This window comes from Acanthochromis polyacanthus, chromosome 9 (assembly GCF_021347895.1).
Source record: "Acanthochromis polyacanthus isolate Apoly-LR-REF ecotype Palm Island chromosome 9, KAUST_Apoly_ChrSc, whole genome shotgun sequence".
Classification (NCBI taxonomy): Eukaryota; Metazoa; Chordata; class Actinopteri; family Pomacentridae; genus Acanthochromis; species Acanthochromis polyacanthus.
In genome coordinates, this window is record NC_067121.1 from 22207955 (window position 1) to 22224816 (window position 16862).

General features: G+C 40.3%; 2 protein-coding genes across 3 annotated transcripts in view; one reads left to right on the forward strand and one right to left on the reverse strand.

Moving 5' to 3' along the window:
• Positions 1-2213: 2213 nt before the first annotated feature.
• On the forward strand, positions 2214-3599 carry cebpd (CCAAT enhancer binding protein delta). The gene has a single exon (XM_022204479.2). The coding sequence runs from the start codon at positions 2408-2410 to the stop codon at positions 3287-3289; it is 882 nt and encodes a 293-aa protein (XP_022060171.1). The 5' UTR covers positions 2214-2407; the 3' UTR covers positions 3290-3599.
• A 94-nt stretch (positions 3600-3693) lies between these two features.
• Positions 3694-16862, reverse strand: part of spidr (scaffold protein involved in DNA repair) — a 41214-nt gene continuing 28045 nt past the window's right edge. For both annotated transcript variants that reach the window (XM_051953300.1, XM_022204478.2), the window contains exons 12-20: positions 12671-12758; positions 10350-10490; positions 10206-10265; positions 9473-9671; positions 7782-7964; positions 6453-6546; positions 6262-6376; positions 4803-4859; positions 3694-4184 (exon numbers count right to left, since the gene is read on the reverse strand). In XM_051953300.1, coding sequence (XP_051809260.1) covers positions 4065-4184; positions 4803-4859; positions 6262-6376; positions 6453-6546; positions 7782-7964; positions 9473-9671; positions 10206-10265; positions 10350-10490; positions 12671-12758 — 1057 coding nt within the window. In that variant the 3' untranslated portion in view covers positions 3694-4064. The remainder of the gene's footprint in view (positions 4185-4802; positions 4860-6261; positions 6377-6452; positions 6547-7781; positions 7965-9472; positions 9672-10205; positions 10266-10349; positions 10491-12670; positions 12759-16862) is intronic.

The following is a 16862-nucleotide window of genomic DNA, read 5'->3' on the forward strand; positions in this document are numbered from 1 at the left end:
AACACATTTTAAAAGGGAATCTGATATTTTGAGCAACTAACACTTCATGTTCTGCTTTCTAAAGCCCCAGTGTGTGCTTGGTCCGCATCAGTTTATGCTGGAAATGTCTTTATTTATGTAAAAGGCAAACTAGGTGGTAACTTATATACCCTTACATAAGTTGTTACATTTGTAACAAATTAAACACAATGAGGAAACAGCTTTGTATGGTCTATTTGCATGATCTGCTACTGCATCATTTTTGCAATGTTCTTTTGTTATATGCCGTCACTTGCACATTTTTCACTATTTACGTCTTTTACTTCACTATTTAGGTATTTGTACTCTCATTTTATTTTCTTAACTTATTTGTCTTGTATGTTTAAAATGGAGAACGCCATCCTGTGTATAATGACAATAAAGCTTTCTGATCCTGTCTCATTATAGAGGTATTAAGGCCTTTATCAAATGTTGTCCTACAGTTGGTCTTAGGATTAACTGTCTATCATTTATTTGTTTCTCAATGTGTTACATTTTATTAAGGTACATAATATCTAAAAGAGTGAGCAACAATCTATTCTGAACAACAATATAAATGCAGTATGTATTATTGTACTGACGTCTATCAATTATTTTTAACATGTGTGAGTGTATGTTCCAGCACACGACATCTCTACAACAAAAACAACAGAATGGACGTCATGAAACAACAAAGCACACATCGTATTGGCAGTGATAATGTGAAGATGGAGACCGGGATCATACATCTGCGAGTTAATGAAGTTGTGTAGCACGTTCTGTTCCTGAAGGGTTTGGTGAAGTTAGCAGACATTTTGAGTGACAGGATCATGCAGCGCTACAATAATACACACGTCCATCCAGAGCATAATGTGGCAGATTGTCTATCTGAAGGGATTTCATCCAGCAGCTTGTTCTCCTCTCTCTCGTCTCGTCTGTTTAAGGTGCTTTTTAATGAGACGTTTTATTACCACCAGTCAGAGGAGTGTCTGCATAAAAGTCACAATCTCTGATCCTTGTCGTTAAAAGCCACACCTGTCTGGGCTGTGGATCAACTCAAAGTTCAGTCATTTCTCACCAGTTGAACAACTCATAAACCTTCGGTGCACAACTGGCTAAGTTTAACCCTTTATTAACCACAAAAACAGAAATGAGATGTTGAACCTGTCCTCTTTGTCAGAAAGGGAGACTGTTTTCTTCTTCTAGCTGCAAGGCGACACTTCTAACAACCAAGTCACTGTGCAGCCCAGCAGTGGACATCTAGCACTCAAAAAGAATCCAGAGCAGAGTAAGGTGAGCACATTATTAATATAAATAATAAATATTACTTCACTCTGGATTTTTCATTAGTATTGTTATGGTTACTGATACTAATAATAAAAATAATAATTTGTGCAAATGTCAGTTTTATGTTGATTTTATTGTGGGTTGCGCGTGTATGATATTGACAAATATTTAATTTTATGACACTTTCATGCAGGTACGCACACCAGCCACTATGTGGCGCAGTTCTCATTTCAGAAAAGACCTTGACAGAGGAAAAGTACTGCAAACTTCCTAAACGGAAACATGGGAACATTTCCGAGAAGTGGCAGCACATGTGCTATTTCAGAGGGGGTCATATAGACACGATTTGAAAGAAAATATGATCAGGTGCGTTTTATTAGTCACCTTTAAAAGTGTCAATCAGAGTCTATTAATGCACTACAACTAGAACTAAGTGAAACATATTTAATCAGTATGATTAATTGTGTATCTTTTTTTTAAGTGTTTGTTATTCAGCACATGGACTGCAAAAAGGGTTATATTCAAGTGCTATTTTGAGTTACATATTATTTCTAGCAGTTATATTATATTTTGACTCTACTACATTTACTAACAGGTGAAGTGTTTTGATAGTGAAAAAATAAATGTTGAGTTTGTAAAATATGGTAAATCGAAAAAAATAAAAACCCACAAAAAGTGAGTCAGACGTTTCTACTCCTTGTGACAAATAAAACTTAATCCCAAACAGCCAGAGCACAGCCTGCACTATGTAAACAACTCGGAACCATTCATACGGTGGTAGTAGGAGGGGGGCGGCAGCAGCAACACGCCCCTCGGTCCTCAAATGGGAAGTTTACCGACACCACGTGACCCCCGTTACGACTTGACTGGCTCGTGAGAGGGCGGCATGTGTGACGTCAGCGGGGCGACGATACAAAATACTCCGCGAAAGTAGCGTGTCCTCAGAGAAGTGACAGGAGGTATCCGAGAGGCGAAGTGACAGGAGCCTGACAGACAAGTTAGAATAAGGGACAGAACAGCGCCTGCGCAGACAGAGAAGCCAGCAGAGCTGTCACACCTGAGGGTTACTTTTAAAAAAAAGTTTATTTCCTTCCTAAACCACGTGGACAAGTCACCCGGGTTCATGTGCGACATATACAGCCTGGACTCTCACTGCGTGTCTCCACAATGCAACATGAGTTGGGCAATGGAGCCTGCTAACTTCTACGAGAGCACCAAGCTGGGCGGTCCGCAGCAGGGGGTCTGCAAGCCGGGCAGCAGGGCCGACGGTGCGGTGGAGGACAGCACCATGGTGGAGCTGAGCACAACTCCTGCCATGTACGACGACGAGAGTGCCATTGACTTTAGCCAGTACATCGAGTCCATGACAGCCGTGCCCAACCTGGAGCTGTGCAACGACGAGCTCTTCCTCGACCTGTTCAACACTGTGAAGCAGGAGAAGGCGGATTTCTACAACCTGCAGAGCTCCGTGCTGCCCGGCGGCATGCAGCAGCAGCTGTCCGCCTACAACGCAGAGAGGAGGGCGGACAGCGGCCTGAACAAGGGGCCGTTCAGCGCCCCCATCAAGCAGGAGTCCGACTGGAGTGACAGTGACGTGTCTTCATCCCTGCCCTCCCAGATCGAGACCTGCGCCCAGACCTCCGTCAGCCTCCCCACAGGGCAGCCCACCCCTCCGACCACCCCGGAGCCCGTCTCCGCGGTGTGCTCGGCCAAGTCCTCGCCAAGGAAGATGGGCAGGGAGAAGGGCAAGAAGACGGTGGACCGGCTGAGCGTGGAGTACCGACAGAGGCGAGAGAGGAATAACATTGCAGTGAGGAAAAGCAGGGACAAAGCCAAGAGGCGCAACTTGGACATGCAGCAGAAGCTGATTGAACTGAGCGCAGAAAACGACAGACTTCACAAAACCATCGAGCAGCTAACCAGAGAGCTCACCGGGCTCAGAGAGTTCTTCAAGCAGATGCCCAGCTCCTCTTTCCCGGGCTCCACGAGTGCAGAGAGCCGGTGACAAATTAATTCTTCTATGGACTGAGCTTTTAGAAGATATACCTCAAACAGACACTTTACCATCTGTACCAGATGTATTTTAAGCTTACCATAATGGCACTGGAAAATATGATGTTGCTGCCATATTTTTGTGGGATTTTCTCTGTATTAAATTATTTTACCACTGCATTTACATGATGTTATACCTGATATGGTACATGTTTTATAATTCCAAACTTTGTATAAGAGCCAGAGCATGATCTTTTATATAGTTTGTATGAAACCTTGAAAACATTTGTTTATGAAATCCATAATAAAATTGCTGAAAAGTTGCAGAACTGTCTGTGAGTAGTCTTTGCATGTCATGGTTTAAGTTGAGGAAACAGGCTCTCTAAAGAAGTGCAACAGGAAGTTGAAAGCATAAAGTCAGCAAAAAATAAACCTTTTATTTACACAGTGTCAGTAATCGTTACATACAGAGGTAGAGGAGTTGGGGAAAAAAGGGTTTTGAAAATGCCAAAAAGTCTTGTTCTCCAAGTCCCATCCCAGTTAATGAACCACGTGGGCTGCTTTGACAGACTGCATGCCACTGGTCTACCCTTGGGCTGTCAACTGCTGGTCCACAGGATCGCATATCATTAACACAAACAGGACCTTGTCTTCTTGCAGCCTCAAGCTGTCAGGGAGGCCTTCAGAGGGGGGAGATGAGGATAAACTGGCTCAGACCAAGGCCCACTGTGCAGATCCTTGGAGCCAGCTGAAGCCTGAGGATTGATATCATTAGCCACTTGACAGAGTCAGAGGCAGATTTCTTCCAGGCCGATCCAGAGGGCAGGCTTCCTGGTGACGACTCGGACGTAGACCGCGATGGGGCCCACCTCTTTTCCCAGGACATTCTCCACATCGTAACCTGGGAACTGAAGCAGGCAGTTCAACAAAAAGCTCACCTGGGACACTGAGGATATACACAACTTCACACTTTATTTACTACTTGTTAATATTACTTTAGGTTGACAAGTCTTTTTGCAAACCACCTCAACTTAAAATCATTTGCTTCTTTATCTCTACATGAAAAAACTCTTTAAAGTACTTCAATTCCATGACGCTGCAGAACTATTTGAAAGCACATAAGACTCTGACCTTTGCACTCGTCACACTGGTCAGAAGTAATTCTACTGATCTAAGGTTTATAAGTGCTAAAGCCTGCACAAAAGCTACAGTATATTTACTTGATTAACAACAGCTCCAGCACCTGTGTGTTCTAAAGAAAAATAATATTTCAGTGCAAAATCTGCATGCAAACTAATGAAAAACACAACTGGCGATTACAGGAGGGGCTGGAAGATTACGTCAGTATTCTGGCAGCAGATTCCTCCAACTGTATCAATGACCGGCATGGGTTTTTGTTCGACACAGAGCAGACTTTATCACTCAGACAAGAACAGATGACTGTGCTTTAAGGACATATTGACAAAAGATCAATGCACTGTGCAGCTGAGCCCGCTGTTATGTAACAGTTTGTACAGTAAACCTACCTCGTTGCTCTCCAGTGCCGTGGTGTTCAGGACGGACACGATGGTCTTCTGCTGCAGCTGTTGGGGGAGATAAAAAGAGCCAGTAATGTCTTTTTAATTATCGCCTTAGAGTTGTAAATTGAACCCAAATGCTGGATTAAAACACTGTGCTCTCTGGAGGATAAAGGCTCAAAGGGGTTAAATCATCAGCTGGCTGATAAGGAGAACTCTGATAAGAGTATCAGTTTGGCTCACTTCGATTTCTGATTACAAAGCCACACCAGGTTCTCTGTAATAAAATTCTCTCATGCAGATGTCCATGTGGTATTTTTTTAACTTTTTAATGTGCACAACTTGAATTTTATCTTTACGAGTCCCACTATAGATTTAACGTCTCACTCACTGATCCTTTATCAGGACAAATGTCGATAAGTTTGAGGACATTAACTCAGAAGTAACACACGCTATTCTCGCTAACTTGCTTCTTTTCTACTGAAAGCAACATTTTAGGATGTGCAAGTGTGAGGTTCTTGCCCAGGAGACGGTTAGCTTAGCCTTACAGCGGAAAATGGATGGAGACAGCAACCCAGCTCTATTCATAGTAACAGAATTTGCAGTCAGTCTTTTAAATTCACCAACTGACACTATATATTTGCTTGTTTAATCAAATGACAACTTGATAGATTTGTGTCATGCATCAGTTTGTTTCTTTGCTGGAACAATTCCACATTAAATTTTAGACAATTTAACACCTGTTCATGCTTATGCTGTTGAAAATAGTTGAAACTATTGAAACTAAAACTGCTGAAAAAGTCCACATCAACATTCATGTGCTTCCTGGCTAACAGTGCTTGCTACAAATACAACAAATTAACTGACAGCAAGCTGACAGAAGGAACACCCAATTTAAAAAAATGTTTTTTGAAATCAACGCTGCGATAAATGTACACATATCTCTGACTTAATGTGTAACATTATAATCTAGAAGTGCAGTGCTATCAGTAGCTTCAAGTAACCATATACAAAAAGTTAATATAGTTACAGTCTTACAAATATTCAAGATATTTCATCTCTTTTTTCAGAAGGAACTGAACTGGAGGACTGTAGATGCAGATACAATGGGTTCAGATCATTTGGCAGACAGCCAGCAAAGAGTCCAGGAAGTTATTGGTCCTGGCCGAGAAACAGTCTGACACATAAACCAGGTAAAACACTGAGTCATTTTCACATTTCAGGGTTGTATGGACTAAGCAGACTGATATAATGTGTTAATTATTGAGCTGGTAGGTGGATTCAGTTACAGTCAGGCTACCCCTAACCTGACTTTGGCTGATGGCTCTGGTGAGTGCTATTCATCTTCTCATCTAAAAAAAGAATATTCCCAAAATGTTAAACTATTCCTCTAGTAAAACTTAATGAGCCCAAAACCTTTAGATTTTTGAAGCTTGCAGCTTACATCACCTGTAAACGTCGTTCTCACCTTAACCTTTATGGTGCAGTTAGTTAACGAAGAAGAACTGAGGAACACCTCCAGCTGGATCTTTGTGTCTGGCTTGTCCACCACCGTCTTACAAGAAGCACAGTGGAAGTTTTGACTGTGAAAAGACAATAACATTATGATTCGGGTGGACGAGAAACATAAAGCTATTTTCAGAAATTAGAACAACTTACAGTCCTTCAGTCGACATCTCGAGGTTGTCACTTCCACAGTGATTGCAGGCAGGCCAAGAAAACGCCGTGTTCTCATCCACACCAACTATAACCCCTGCACGCACAAATGAAACGATTAAAAACAGTACTGACATTTAAAATCCCCTTTCAGAAACATTCATGCACATTCCACTCTTCTACAAGGCTTTAGTTAATGCACAGCTTATTTTTTACTATTCATTTTATTTACAGTTCTTGTTATTTTCAACCTCTTAGCAAGAAAGAACACTGATAAATGATCTACGCATAGGTTTCAAAGTGTGTGTGTTGGTGACGGGGTGTAAGAGATAAACACATCCCTTTCATATTTATCTGAGATTGTAGCGATAAATGCAGCAAAGACGCACTCCCAGCTTAACACCATCTCCCTTGACAACCAGTTGCTGTCCCACAAACACGGCTCCCTCAAAAAAAGATACTGAATTTAAACCTGATGACTTCTTGTACTTTCCGTTTTACGTCCGTTTCCACTGGTAATTTCCAGAAGGTACGACTCGTGCTTGAGTGCAAAAGACAATAATTTTGTTTTGTTATTATTCAGCCACCTGACCAAACATGTACAGCCACAGAGGCCAGAACCAAGAGGGCTCACAGTCTGATCTTTGCCCTCAACTGTGACATCAAGGCAGCAGATGCAGATTATTATCTGCTTTATGGTGTTCTTTTCTACACCACATTTGCATAATTCAAAAGACTTGAAGAAAGATTCTCAGTAAGGACTTTAAACTGACACATGAGCAAATGAGTTTATTTATATTTTAATCAAGACTGAAAGCAGTAAAGTTCATTCATCTTTGAGTTGTGACAGCTGTTGGAAAACATCGCTGATGTTAGCAACCATTAAAAGGCCTTAAAATGTCAAGAAACAACACTGCTTGTAAGCAAGAAAAAATGACTGAGGGTAATATAACAATGTGCCCACTAACTGTAACTCATTGTCACAATGTTATTCCACCCTCCACTGAAATTTAAAGCCTCATGGGGAGCAGGCATGTTAATTTGACTGAAAAATGACATGGGAATTCACATGAATCCAACAACATTTCAAGTGTTTCTATTTCATAAAGTCCCAAACAATGGCAGCCCGAGGACACTGAATAACAAACAGCAGAATGTAATGCCTTAAAGCCACATCAAAGCCTCTGGTTTGCTTTAAACTTATATATATATAAAAACAAGCGGTTTTCTTTCCCCGAGGAGAGGACACATTGGTCATGTTCTGCAGAAATTGCTTCAGATGAGGCGAACTACGAGGAAAACCACAGCACTGAGTGAAAGGCAGAAACCGACCTGTGACAGTGCACAGGGAGTTGGGTGTGGTCTCTGCCCTCAGGGGATCCAGTCGCACAAGCTGGGGCAGGGGCGTCGCCTGAGGCTCCGGCAGCAACTCTGGCTTGGTTGGGCACTCGAGACCGGCCTCAGGCTCATCAGGACAAACCTCAACAATGGACTGTTCCACACACAGGAGGACACCTATGCAGGTAGATGTTGAATTTGAAATGTTATTATGAAGGAAAGATACACGAGTGCTCATCCCCAAACAGCAGCCTTGATAAGATGCAGCGGTGGAACAAACAGTCATTTCCTTTAGTAGCACAACAATGACACCACTTGACAAAAGACAACAAAAAAAAATTAAATATGACTAGTAGTAGTTCTCTCCAAAACCTGCAAACACACACTATTGTGTTTATAAATGCTAACACCTCAGACATCTGAAATGCATTTTTGGAAAAGCCCACAAGATGAAAAGACTTTAAATCACTAGTTTATACCTCACTTTATTAGCTGTCATTTATGCAACTCTACCAAGTAACCAGTGACGGAAAGTAAACCATTTCCTTAGTGTGTAGTGCTTACAAGACAATTTTGGTTTGTTTCACTTTGGTGTCTTTTCTATTGTTGTGGCTGCTGTGGCTCTACGGGCCATGCTAACTTTGCACTCTCCACCTTTGTACAAATTCAGGGAAACAAGAAAAACCTCTTGTATATCTGAGAACTAGCACAAGTTCCCTGCAGCTTTCCCAAAGCCAAACAAAAAACTGCTGTTTGGAAATGGAATTTTACTAACATCTTTATTTATTTCCATCCAGGACAATTTACCAGTGACCTAATCACAGCATCTTCATTTTTGCACTGGTTTGTTTACACGCAGGAGGCTGTGGACAGCTGTTCATTTAGCACATTAGCTGCTGAGTTTGCAGAATATCAACCTCACATGATACAAAAACAACTGCAGGGAAGTTGGAATGACTGATGGAGCCACAACAATGAGGAATTTAACTTTAAGTTGTAACTTTAAGTACAATTTGGGGGCATTCGCACTTTATTTTTCTAGTTGAAGCTTCAGATACCGAGGAGCTTTTTATCCGTTTTATCAAACAGACACTTTCCCTCTGAACTTTCACATACTTAAAATGCAACAACTGTTCAAATATAGAGTATTTTAAACAAAAAGTCAACAAATAAGGAAAACTTATAAATATTAAACAAATCTTGCACACTGCCTTGCACTTGAGCTCACTTTAATAACCATGTTTCAGTTGTCAGACCTTCATCAGTCAAAGTTCACACAGATGAGACAGATTTGTTTGAGGAGCTGAACATTGTGTTAGTGAAATGACCTCAAGTGACCGACAGTGTGTGACTGGCTTTGCTTTTATTCTAGTTGGGAACTTTTGATTCTGTGCATCTGTCAACATGAAACATGGTGTGCAAGAATTTTTCTTGCCATTTAGAAAAAAAAGAACATCATTGTGCATGAAAATTAAGATCTACCCCTCATTTGTGACGTCATTTACAATAAAATAAAAGTCACAGGGTACATATTAATGCGCAACCACTACTTTTACTGATGCACTTAAAGTATATCAGGCTGGTAATACTAGAATTTTCTTCCCTCACATGTCGGGGTGACTTTTGCACACAGTCCTGTAAAATAAACACGTGGTAACGCTTGAATGGGCACCATAAAGCTTCACCGTGTTCTTTGATGGCATCTCTGAATGACATGCGACAGACAGCGGGGGAATTCAGTGCTTTGAGAACGGAGGAAGTGAGCACACAGGAAGCGTTCACACACAGAGCCACTGTTCGCCTGCATGGCCTCTCGGGCTGCTCCTCCTGAAGACTGGGGTCTGTCAGCACCAACCAAACCTCACCCTGGCCTACATCAGTGTTCTGATGTTCAAACATAACGGTAGACAAAGACAGAAAAGAGCACAGACAGAGTTACTTAGAAACAGAATGACCTAGAAAGACGCCATTTAAAGGAAACATCAACCAGCAAAAGCTTACAAAGCAGAAATAGAGTGGAAATGATCATCTCTGTCTGAAAATAATTTGAAAAAAGCCTCGATGAGATGATTCATTTCACAAACCACACAATGCTGGGTCTCTAGGGCTTCAATATGAAAAAGTATATCTGTGTTTTAGTGGTGTGAGCGCGTGGCAAAGTCCACCACTTTGATCTGAGCTGCTATCTCATCTCGGTCAAAGTTTAAAGGTCTCACCAATCGATGATGAAGAACACCAGGGCCTCACACAGATTGTCATACACAGAGCGATATGAACGCTGCTCTCTACGTCAGAGCTCAGTCTTATCAGTTTGTTAGTTTAAATGATCTCAACAGGACGAGCGAGGCGCTTCAGAAGGCACAATGTTTACTCTGCACTTAAAGTAAAAGAAATCAGTCATTTTGAGACTGAAATTACCTGCATTCTCTTGTATAAAACTGTGGCAATGAAACTGCAGCGGCAGGTTTTCGTCTCACTCTGAAAAAGAAAAGAGTTGAAAATCAACTTGCTGAAGATAGTTATCTCAGTCTGAAGCTAATTCCTGTGTGAGAAGCTGTTCACCTGCAGTATGTCTTGTAAGGTTCGTGTTGAGGGGTGACGGTAGAGCAGGGAGTCAGTCTGGCCCTCGGTGGGCTCAACTGAGCTCTGCTGACCCGACAGCAGGTAGCAGAAACTGGGAGCGGGGCCTGTTGCTCTGCTTTCCTGCAGACACAAGATACTTCTGAGCTCTGTATGTTAGGCTCAGTACGGGTCATCAAATTACTGAATGTGCTCATATTTTGCAGCATTTTTTTTCTCAATTCTTGTCAAATTACAGACGTTTTCTACATTTACTTGGGTTTTTATCTGTTTGCACATGCTTTGATAGGTTGCACTGTGTGGACTTCTGAGGGTCAGTTAATTATTCAGCCTTGTATAATAAGTAGTTTATACTTCAGCAATGGTCCAGTCATGCAAAAAGGCAATACACAGGAAATTACACAGCAATCTTGCTCAGCAAGTTTGAGTTATTTTTAACCCTCGTGGCGTCCTGTGGGTCAAAAGGGACCCGTTTTAGAGAATGAAAATGTTGGAAAATAGTATATTTTCACAGTGAAACTTCTGATGTCCACATTTTCAACATTTTGGGGAAATGTTTGAACATTTTTGGTGGAAAAAAGAAATGTCAAAAATGTCTCTAAAGAACATTCACAAAAAAATTAAACCAAAATCCAGCAAATTTCACTGGATTTTGGTTGATTTTTATGTGAAGGTTCTTAAAGAAAATATTAGAAATTTTAGTGACATACATGTAATCACTTTAGATATTTTTTTATTTTTGGAATTGTATTTTTACTCATTTTTTTGAAAATATTTACAAGAATTTTCTTGCCAATTTTTATTATTTTTTAAATAACACTTTTAAGGGAAACTTAAGAAATTCTTGGAATTTTCTTCCTGAAGGTTTTCTACATTTTCAGAATTTTATTGAATTTTTAAACTGAATTTTTGGATTTCTTTCCAGACAAGGAAACAACATTTTTGGTGCCCGTAAATGAGGACAACAGGAGGGTTAACTGAACACAAGGAACATGATGATCTACGGGCTTCTTTTGTATCAACTAGGGTTAGTTATTTTGCTTTTTGAGCTTACTTCAAAATTTTATCTGCTACAGCAACAGTCTGGCTATTTATAATATTATAATGTAATATTTTATAAGTGCACTGGCAGCCACATTTTCTGCTTTCAGGTTCAAGCACCTAGAAAGTTTGGCCCTAAATTTGATGGGGGCATTATAGCAGCGTAGGGCAACTGCAGACTGAAACGATGCTAGCCTGGTTCCAACCTTCTGAGTCACCATCCACATTTCTGATTTGATTAGTGATTCAAGCAGCTCTGGTGTTGGGCTCCTAAATGGCTATTTCTGTCAAGAGGAGAAATACTCCAAACAGGACTTAGTAGAGTGATTAAAAGAGGACATGCTATCTTACTAGACTTTTCTACAAACAGCTAAAAGTTGACATTGATTTATAGAAATAAGCAACTCAGACTCTGAGATGTCTTTGATTTTCCTGAGAAACATTAACTTCTCCTAGCAGCAACTATCACAGCTGCCATGTTGGCTGAAAATAACATCAGCAGCATGAATATGTCAGTTGTTGTGACTGTCAATTAAACAGCCCTTAAATCTAGGAATCCGTTAGTAGGAAGACACAACTGAATGGAGTGAAACAAAATGGCAATTCCGTTTGTCTATCAGGCTAAAACAATATTCCCCTTTCAAATGAATGCTCCTCCATTCCCGCTGACTGGATTTGTCTTTAATCAGCGCTGACTTTGAGGATGGATTGACTGTTAAAATGATTTCGGGGGGAAAGAATGCTGAACCATCTCCAGCCTCTGTTTTTCGGCTGTGATGGCTTTCTGCTTTTCTGTGTTTTACAACACTACAAACTGATAACATTCATGTTTTGATCAAGGCTGTAGGAGTGGATTAGCTCCTCGATTTATTGTTTGATCGATAACTAATCGGAGAACAGCAATAAAAATATCTGGCAGAATTTCTAAAAGTCAAAGCGAACATCTTCAGAATACTGGCTTTGTTTCGCCGACCAGCATAAACCCAAAGATAATCAGTTTGCAATGACGTCAAACACAAAAAGGCATAAAACCTCACAATTTAGACACCAGAATCAATAAATGTTTGAAATTCTAACATTTTGCTGTGTGAAATTGTGATTAATGCTGGAAATTCTGACTGCATTTTGCACAAAGACATTTTATTAGCCAAGAAGACTGATCAACTAATCAAGAAAGTTGGTTAGCTGCGGCTCCATGTCCTGCTACATAGCTTCAGCTAAGGAAGAAGCCTTTTTTTCCTTTTACTATTGTGAGAACTTACACTGGGCATACTAAGTGTGCTTCCATGATCTTTAAGAGGCGTCGCTGGGGGCCACAGACTGTCTATCAAGCTGAAAAGCCTGGAGCTCCTGAGAGTAAGACACAAAAAAGGGAAAAAAACAGAGAGAGTTAGGATGGGGCCACTGCAGAGGGGGGAAGGAGGAGAAACTACTGAACAAGAGACTTCAGTGAGGAGATTGAAAGCTTTCACAGCCAGTTTCACTTCCACTGAAACATGAATCTGTTAGGACAGAGCTTGTTTTTACGTCACCTAGAATTAACAGTGAGCGTGCTTGGGCTGGCAGAGCACAGACACACAGAAACAGTTTTTACAAGCACAAACTAAAGGGTGGGAAAGCAGATCGCACCCTATGCAAATTACATTAGTATTGTGGTGCAAAAAAAACAGGGTTTAGAGAACCAATTACAGGTGATTCTAAACGTCCGCAGCTTTAATGCCTGATCAGCAGCGTCTGTCTGCTCTCACCATGTTCTTAATCGCAGTAATGACAGTTGATGAGCTTTTATGATCTTTCATTGACGTCAAACTGATTTTGGAAGTACAGGCTAAAAATTAAAAGGGGAATAAGCATACGACTCCAACAGGACATGTCAACCTCTCAATTCTTTGTCTCATTGTCTAAGGTGTTTTGCTCAGGTCCAGTGTTACTTATTCATACATGTGGGTGCTGCCATATCAGCCAGTGGGTGACAACCTGTTAGTCAGCCTCTAATCACAGAGTTTCTTTGTGTGGAACTGGTTCTGCAGCCCAGTCAAGTCCAGTGAGGGCTGCTGAAGGATGAGTAACGACAAGCTAACAGGGCTCATTCAACAAGCTGAGACTGTGATGCAGAGTTTGAATGCTTGTTTGTCAAACGTTGAAGTATTTCTCTCCTACTGCTCTGTGTTAGTTTCTGCCTGGCGATCTTCACATCCTAATGTTTTTGTTAAGTGGTGTGAAGTGCAGTTTAATCCTTCAAACTGTAATTTTGAATTTTAGATTTAGTTGGCACACGTCCAAAAATATGCAACGTATTTCCTGCAAGCATCAGTCCTTCCCATTTAGCTAATCCAAGGGACATTACTCAGACAGGTGCCAGGCTGATCATTTCACAAAGCCTACATTGTAACGGAGCATTTCGACATTTGGGAAATTGCTCCCATTTACTGTCATGCTGGGAGAGAGATCTAAAGATTGACACAAACACCTGCCTGTTAAACATTCAGGCAGTTTAGGGAACTGACTGGCTCCGTGTCAAGGTAAAAGTAAAAAAAACAAACAAAACAAAAACAGCTCTGAAGCTCATTTATATACCAAGTATACATTGTTGTAAAACAAACAAACAAAACAGCACACCGTTGGGGTTTGGATGCTGTTCGGTGGACTTTGGACAAAACCGACTGTTTACACACCCACTTTCCTTTATTTTAAGCTAACTAGCTGTAGCTTGATATTTAACCCTATGAAATTCAAGCCGTTTCTGCATTTTATGCACTTGATTGTCACATTTTGACTCACTGTGGGCTCTTTTCTCACTGCAATATGAAGTTCTGCAGCACAACCACGGCTAGAAGGAGAGAACTCGGAAAAGTATTCTGTGTAGGGTAAAGAAAAGCTACAATCATGAATCATAAAAATAATAACAATCTAAAGTTTAATCTCTTTAAATATATATTTTACAAAAATGTAATAAAAAATTAATAAATATGTACATAATTTTCCAAGTGACAGAAAAAGAGACTTACATACTTAAGACATTTCACTAACGAATTTTTTGTTGTTGTTTCCATTCTGCACTTCAGCACAGGAGTCCCTGAGGATTTGTCTCATAACTGTCGGTCACAGCTCACTCACTGATGGCTTCACTGTTGCCCTGAAGCAGAATTTTAGTTTTTCATAAAATCTGATTAGAACAAACAATATATTTTTGGCAAATCTCTATAATAGGACAAAGGGAACACAGTGATTTTGACAAAATATCTCAATTTAGTGCTAAGATTTGGTCAAGAATGTTAAAAATCTGGTGACTCAGTTTTTTGGGTCATTTTTCTAAAAGAGAACATTCAGAGGCTTCATGAAGAGACACGAGAGAGATAATCAGTCCATAAGAGCTGGATCAAACTATTTAACTAGTCAAATATTCATTACAAGTATTTGTAATTTTTGTTTCAGATATTTGTTTTATAAAGGTTTTTTCTAAATATTGGCTTACAAAAACATATTTTTCTTCACATTCTTGTCCTTTATTTATACTTTCATTTTGTGCGGCTAGTGAACTCACTTCAGTTCATCTCAGCAGTTAATGGGAAGATAAAATGCCACAGACCTCAGTCATGTGGGAACACTTAAGCTAAATGATGACAAGACAAGGGCAGAGCGCCAAATATTCAATATGAAACTGGAATACAGTGTCCCAACAAGTATGAAAATGCACTTGAAAGCTGCAAGTAGGAGCCTATTGTTCGCTGGTGTAAAAACCATACAAGTTAACAAACTTCCCTTCGCTAAATGCCTAGTGTACAGCTGCTATGATGACGCTGCTTTTCTCCATCGCTCAGACAGTAACATCACACATTCTAAAAACCAGCACTCATTTTGCTTGGAAAATAGTAGCTCATGTGAATGTTTAAATTAAAACATACATTTGGCAACAGCAGCTACTGGCAAAAAAAACCACAGAGGCCCAGTATAACAATAACTCTTTTTCAACAGACTATCAGCACATTGTTACTCCACCAAGGAACACAGCGTAGATTTGTAACGACCGACGTTGGTTTGTCGGCCTGTTTGTCCGTTAGCCATATTACTCAAAAATGGACAAACGCATTTGGATGAAAATTTCAGGGAAGGTCAGAAATGACACAAGGACCGAGTGATTAGATTTTGGCAGTGATGCAGCTTATAGTGTGGATCCATGGATTTGTTAAAGATTTCTGTATCACTGTGAGATAGCAGCACAGTGTCACTGTAACTATGAATACATCAGCTGCCTGCTGTCGATCACATGATCGCGATCCTATCCACCGTTGCGGACTTATCCATTGGAAAAGATACAAGGAACAACTGATTAAATAGTGGGGGTGTTTCCAAGTCCTATCAGTTACCTCCGCCCGCTACATATTTAGGTAAGGTGATACGGTATCTGTACATAACGTACACATGCATAACACACGCCTGTGCTCAGCTCAACGTCATTTTGTTTGTAGGTACATCGATATTAAACGGCCACATTCTGTCTTGCCATGATTTCCGATGATCAGTAACTAATAAACAAATGCTGCGTTTCTGACAAAGCCATATAGGGGAATAAACAGCCTTGGCTGAGTACTGCTCTGAGTGATTTTCTTGTCTAAATATTTGCTGCTCTGCCCTACAATCTTCTCATCCAACTTTCTGCATTAAAGAAAAATTGATATTTTCCAAAATATCGAAAACTATACCTTTATACTAGCTAAAATTCAACATGATATCGAATCAATTTGTGGTCAGTACAGATTAATTGTCTTTTTGCTAATGAACTGCTGCAAATTAATAAATTACTGGAGCCCAAATTTTAAAAATAAATCAAACCCAGACTCTTTGGCAACCATACACACGTGGACAAAATTGTTGGTACCCCTCAGTTAAAGAAGGAAAAACCCACAATTCTCACTGAAATCACTTGAAACTCACAAAAGTAACAATAAATAAAAATTTATTGAAAATTAAATAATCAAAATCAGCCATCACTTTTGAATTGTTGATTAACATAATTATTTAAAAAAACAAACTAATGAAATAGGGCTGGACAAAAATGATGGTACCCATAACTTAATATTTTGTTGCACAACCTTTTGAGGCAATCACTGCAATTAAACCATTTCTGTATTTGTCAATGAGCGTTCTGCAGCTGTCAACAGGTATTTTGGCCCACTCCTCATGAGCAAACAGCTCCAGTTGTCTCAGGTTTGATGGGTGTCTTCTCCAAATGGCATGTTTCAGCTCCTTCCACATATGTTCAATGGGATTCAGATCTGGGCTCATAGAAGGCCACTTTAGAATAGTCCAACGCTTTTCTCTCAGCCATTCTTGAGTGTTTTTGGCTGTGTGTTTTGGATCGTTGTCCCGTTGGAAGACCCATGACCTGCGACTGAGACCAAGCTTTCTGACACTAGGCAGCACATTTCTCTCCAGAATGCCTTGATAGTCTTC

What these genes read in the sequence shown, in the direction of transcription:
- cebpd (XM_022204479.2), top strand. Translation starts at nt 2,408, where the DNA reads ATGTGCGACATATACAGCCTGGACTCTCACTGCGTGTCTCCACAATGC.